The sequence below is a fragment of the Phalaenopsis equestris genome, unplaced genomic scaffold (genome assembly GCF_001263595.1).
Source record: "Phalaenopsis equestris unplaced genomic scaffold, ASM126359v1 Scaffold234135, whole genome shotgun sequence".
NCBI lineage: Eukaryota > Viridiplantae > Streptophyta > Magnoliopsida > Asparagales > Orchidaceae > Phalaenopsis > Phalaenopsis equestris.
Window position 1 is genome coordinate 1 of NW_018252058.1, and position 6029 is coordinate 6029.

The 6029-nt window shown below is 40.6% G+C and overlaps 1 protein-coding gene across 1 annotated transcript in view; it reads right to left on the reverse strand.

Annotated features, from left to right (window-relative positions):
- Positions 1-1594: 1594 nt before the first annotated feature.
- The window catches only part of LOC110038841 (cingulin), a gene marked incomplete at its 3' end in the record, with an annotated part of 16957 nt that continues 12522 nt past the window's right edge, over positions 1595-6029 (reverse strand). The window contains 1 exon segment of the mRNA XM_020743758.1: positions 1595-1659. Coding sequence (XP_020599417.1) covers positions 1595-1659 — 65 coding nt within the window.

Genomic DNA, 6029 nt, shown 5'->3' on the forward strand with positions numbered 1-6029 from the left:
AGAAGATTTTGGCCGAGGAATTCGGCGGCTAGGGCATTCGATTCGACGCAGAGGAGTTCAACCAAGAAGGGTTCGCGACAGATCGAACCAGGCAGCGACGTCGGCAGATTCTGGACGGATCGACTTCTCGTTGCAAGAAGAAGCTTTTGAGGAGGGGCAGGGAAGTTGCGATCGCGATCAGTTCGGTGCAGAAGGCTGCTGGGCAAACGAACTAGGAAAAAGGAGAATTCGGCGCGTCAGCGGAGCGGGAAAGAAAGGTTCGCGGGAAGCGCAGAAAGGATTGTAGGCGATTTTGCGGAGCTTCAATGCGCGAAAGGAAGGTTCGACGAGATTGGAAGTCCGATTCGTTGGTTGTACTTTCCCTTCCTGGCCTGTACGGAAGATCAATTTCCTTTGCTAGAGGCGGGAATCACACGATTTTGCTTTGTTTGGCTGGAGGCTCCTCTGATTTCCTTAGGAGGCGGTTGCGGAAAACGAAATTTAGCGTGGAGATATTCCGGAGATATTTTAGGACTCAGGAAAGGCAAGGAAAATGAAGAATTTGTTGCTGCACTCGGAAAAGGAAAGTTGGAGGTTGCCCGATTGGAATGAAATCGATATTCGCCCTTTTGTGATATTCCAGAACGCGGAATTGCAGGCGCTGGTTTCAGAATTGCAGAAGTTTTTCTGGAAGGTAGAGCTTTCTGGAAGGGAAAAGAAGCTTTTCTGGAAAGCGGATGCACAACTTTTCTGAAAGGAAAGCATAAGCGGTGCTTTTCTGGAAGGAAAGCGGAGGCGAGGCTTTTCTGAGAAGGAAAACAGAACTTTCTGGAAGAACAAAAAAAGAAGCTTTTCTGGAAAGCGAAAACGAAGCTTTTCTGAGAAGGAAAACAAAGTTTTTCTTGGAAGTTAAGGAAAAGGAATTCTGGAAAAGTTTAATTAAGGAAAATTTAATTAAGGGAAAGTCCTTTTTCTTGGAAATTTAATTAAGTGAAACTTAATTAAGGAATTTTAATTAAAAGAATATTTCAATCTTTTTTTCGGAAAGATTCTGTTGTTCTTCTGGGAAATATAATTAAGGGAATCTTAATTAAAGGATTATTTAAAAGATTTGTGGCATCTTTTCTCAACCCACTTCGGTGTAAGAAACTCCATGATGTATTTTCTCTTAGGGACTGAATATTCACCAAGGTGGAGATTTGTCAGACATATGCATTTCTCCTAAGGGCCTGAATATTCGCCAAGGTGGAGATTTGACAAAGGTTGAGGAATTAGGCATATGTATTTAAAAGATTTGTGGCATCTTTTCCCAACCCACTTCGGTGTAAGAAAATCCATGATGTATTTTTTTCTAAGGGGCAAAATATTAGCTAAGGTGGAAATTTATCAGACATATTTATTTCTCCTAAGGGGTTGGATATTCGCCAAGGTGTCGATTCCAAGTTTTTCTTCGCCCTAATTCATGAAAAGATATATTTCCCTTTTTAAAAGATAGTAATAGTGGAATTTATGTATGATCAAAGATTAAGTGTTAAGTTCGTAAATATGAAAGTTTAGTTGTCTTATATGTAAATAGATAAGAATTGTGTGGTATATATGTAACGTAATGGCTTGCCTGTTTCTGCAGTTATATCAGGATGTCCCTTCTTTAAAGACTGGATTGCCATTTCATTGAACTTCCTGCAATAATCAATTTCGTTATTAAGAAAATAGGAAGTTATGAATAGCGGTAAATAAGTTCTTTAGAAAAACTCGTACTAAGAGTGTAGAATCATGAAGCTATTAAAGAACATGTGCATGAAGGTTTACTGATGTAATTAACAATATTTTATATGAAACACTGTCCTCCAGTTCAAAACTTCGACACAATTAACTTGTAGCAACCAATTCTTTGGTTTTTAAATAATAAAAATTAGAGAAAATTTTGGAATTTATATCTTTAGCTTCTTCTGGACTGAATTATCTTTTCTAATTTCTAAATGTTATATTTTGATGATGAGCCTTAAACGTCTCAGTTTGGTTAGCTATAAATCTATACAAGGCCTCAAGGACTGATAGGCTAATTTTAGAATATTAAGATTAAAGATTAAGATAACATTCTTCAGTATGTGGATAATGATGAGATGATAGAAGAGACAACGGGAGACGGCTAATAGCAACAAGCGAGTTGATGGTTTCACGCCATATAGTCAAGTTGCATCATCTTATTTATATTGGCCACTATATAATTGATGCGTGCTAGAAAATTTGCGGTGGTAAAGTAACAAATTATCGTCTTAGCATTGTACGAAAGCTCAGCACACACACAGATGAAATAGAAAAATACGGTGATGACTCCAAAAGTTTTTACGTGGAAAACCCATAAGGGAAAAACCACGGGGTTTGACCCAGTTGCGGAAATTCACTATTGATTGATGATTACAGAAATCCTGTCCCACAGACGGAAAATAGTAACTATATTTTTTAGGGTATAACGTCGATTGATGGCGTCTGGTTGGTGGTGATCGATGATGGTAGGCGGTGGTCGACGACGGTCGACGGTGGTCATCTGAGGTCAGTGGCGGTCGGCGGCGATCGATGGCAGTTGACGGTGGTCGATGACGGAGGTCGGCAGTAGTCGATGACGGAGGTCGGTGGTGGTCGACGACGATTGGTGGGGGTGCTGAGCTGCAGGTTCTCCCCCAGAATTATAGTGTTCTGGGTACAATTAATGCAGGAATATAAACCATTTTGATCGGACGGTCCGAAGAGCTTCCCTCGATCATATGATGTTGTTGACCTCACTTTTGGGTGAGAGTTTTGGGTCTTTCCTTTAGTGACTAGGATATAGCCTTAGAACTTTCCTAATGACTATCTTAGCATCTTAGAAATGGTACCCACCTTCTTCTTAGAGATTTCAACCAAATCTCTGTTCTCTATGTTGGTTTTATATATGATCAATAATCTTTAATACAAATATTAGAGATTACATAAGAGAACCCTGAAGAGAATTTCTATAAGACCTTTGGACCACAGGAAAGCCTTTGCACTGCTCTACACATTTTTTTGGACTTCAATATATTGCATCATCATTCATAATCGTCATGATCATCATAAACATTGCATTTTCATATCACAATGTTGCAATCATTACACTCATGGGGCTGACCAAAATTATTTGAACCTAGTTTTCCCTAAAGTATCCCACTTGAATCTTTCAATCCTTCAAAATTTTTCAAAAAAAAACTGTCATTGAATCCCAAAATCCACTTCAAACCATTTGATGTTATCATTTAGACCATTGGAAACCCAAAACTTCACTGAGTCACCCAAACTCCCCAAAAATCATCCCAGAGCGTTCCTCTCGTCAAACTGAGAAAATTGACTGTAAACATGCCATACTTCCGAGCTATCTTTGGACTCCTCGCAGCCTAAATAATCAACACTTGAAAATTGCTCCGGGTCCCGCAAAATCCTCCACACTGGTCAAAATTGCTCCCGGACACTTCCGTTTAACTCCAAATTTCATTTTATATTGCTTCGAGCCTTTGATTTGACTTTTTGACCGAAGTCCCAAAATTTTCCCGAAATGACCCAAATGCCCCTCCCGGGGCAAAATTTCCCAAATTTCCAAAAATTTCTGAAAATTCCCAATAATTCACAGAATCTTCCGACACCTCACAATTTTACGAAATTGAACTTCTTTTTTTATTTCGTTCGATTACGAGTCAGAATTTTGACGACGAAGTCGCTCGAACGACCTCGGATTTCAAAACGGACTGAATCGTTGCATCCAGAACGTCGAAAATAGTAGGAATCGATATAAAATTTGCTATAGTTTGATGCGCAACAAAAACGGCTCGAAATCGACACAAGTTTGAATAAGAAAATTACATTTTTTGCCACCCAAATCTTAATCTAACTCCCCCAAATTAAAAAAACTCACGCACGCCTCCCCCTCTTTCTTACGCGCGACTCCTCCCTAGCAGAAACCTGCGACCTTTCTTCCCTCCCATGGCCGAATCTCCTCCATACTTCTCCCCTCCCGATGCTCACCTGCTGCAGTCGCCTTCCTCTCTCCTTCCTTGCGTGAGAAGCAAGGGGATGACCCCCTCCATGCTTCCTTCTTATCCATGGCAGCAAAGTGGGTTTTGTTTTTTATTTTTTTTTTGTGACCTTGTGGCTTTCTTGAATCTTTCTCCCCATCTCTTCTCATCATAACCTAGAAAACTAGGTTCAAAGATAAGATTTTTCTATGCCTAGGGCATGATTCGGTTTTGGGCGGATTTTTCCTTCCTTTTTCCTCTTGGTTTTGGCTATAAAAGAAGCCCTAAAATCCACCTCTAAGGGGGCTGGCCAAAAGATTTTAAGAAGGGGAGGTGCTGCCGGATTTGCATTCGAATCGACTCGTTCGCCTTGAATCATTGCCGGTTTGCCTCTTGTTTTTGATGGAAATTTTTTCTCTTGTTCATACTTAGAAAATGCTAGAATGTGTGATAGTTTCATATGGGGCTTAAGAATATCTCTATCTTGCTTTGAAAATTGCATATGAAAGTTGCATATGATACTTAAGAATATCTCTACTTTGCTTTGAAAATTTCATGTGATAGTTTCATGCGGTGCTTAAGAGTCCCTCAACTTTTCTTTGAAAATTTCATATGGTGGTTTCATGTGGCACTTGGATATGCAAAGAATGGAGATTCCATGCGAGGTGTTGGATTTTCACTTCTTCCCCTTTCCTTGTGTTGTGAGATATTTACTTCCTGGCATAGAAATGAGACGAAAAAGAACACAAGCAAACACAGATCGTTTACGTGGTTCGATCCAACTGGATCTACGTCCACGGAAGGGAATTAATCAAATAGTTCACTATGGCAAAAAAAATGGAGAATACATAGCTTATACATAGAAATGAGCCCTCATCTTCCTTCTATGACCTCTCTCTCAAGCGACACCTTAATACAAGGCCTCAAGATGCTCTCCTCCTCTCTAACTCTCTAGCTATTCTCTCCTTCTTTGTGGTAGCTTAAAATCCCTTCCCTTTTCTCTCCTAAGTCTCACACCTTTAAGATCTCTTCCCTTTCTCTCCTAAGCCTCACACCCTTAAGATCTCTTCCCTTGCTCTCCTAGACCTCACACCCTCTCTATTTATAGAAGCAAGAGAGTGGTTGGTGGGAGGTAGGTGAGCAGTAGGTGAACGGTGGGTGAGATGTGGTAGGTAAGCGGTACCACATTACAAAAGTGCCCTTTTACCTTAGTTCATTAATTGAGGGTCAAAATAACAATTCTCCACCTTGACCCTCGATTGAGAAGCTTCGAAGTAAAGATTCCCTCCACCTGGCCCCTTGCTTGAGTCTGCTAAGTCCAAACAATACATGGACTTAGCAATCACGGTTCTTCCGATAAGAGAGTACAACCCCTTTTTCCTAACTCCTTGTATGACGACACGAGGGTTTTTGGTTACTCTGATGCAGTCATTCTCTGCCTTGAATGAGCATCCTCTTGACTCTAGCGTACCTAAAGAAATCAGATTTCTTTTTAGCTCTGGTACGTACCTGACATTTTTCAGTACTCGTTCAACTCCATCAAACATCCTTATCCTGATTGATCTACTTCCAACAACCCTGTGAGCTTTATTGTTTCTCAATAAAGCAGACCCATCATTTTCTTATTGCAGTGTCTCGAATCAGTCTTTGTGAGGACACATGTGGAAAGAACACCCTGAGTCGAGGATCCACTTCTTACTGGATTCAGATTCTGTAATCACCAGGGCCTTAGTAGAATCATAGTCATCAGAGGCTACACTTGCTTCTCCTGATTCTTCTGGCTCTTCTTGGTACTATTCTTCCTGTCTGGGCAGTTCCTTGTCCTTGTGACAATGATAGCACTTGAAAGATCCCCTTGATGACTGATTCCCGCCATCCTTGCTTGACCTTGATCTGTACTGACCATTTCTTGAATCTTTCCTGCCTGATTTTCCTCTGACAATAAGACTGTCTCCGCTGACTTCCTTGTCCCTATCATGCTTCCTCTGAAGTTCTTTGGCTCTAATCAGAGATTGAACCTCCTCC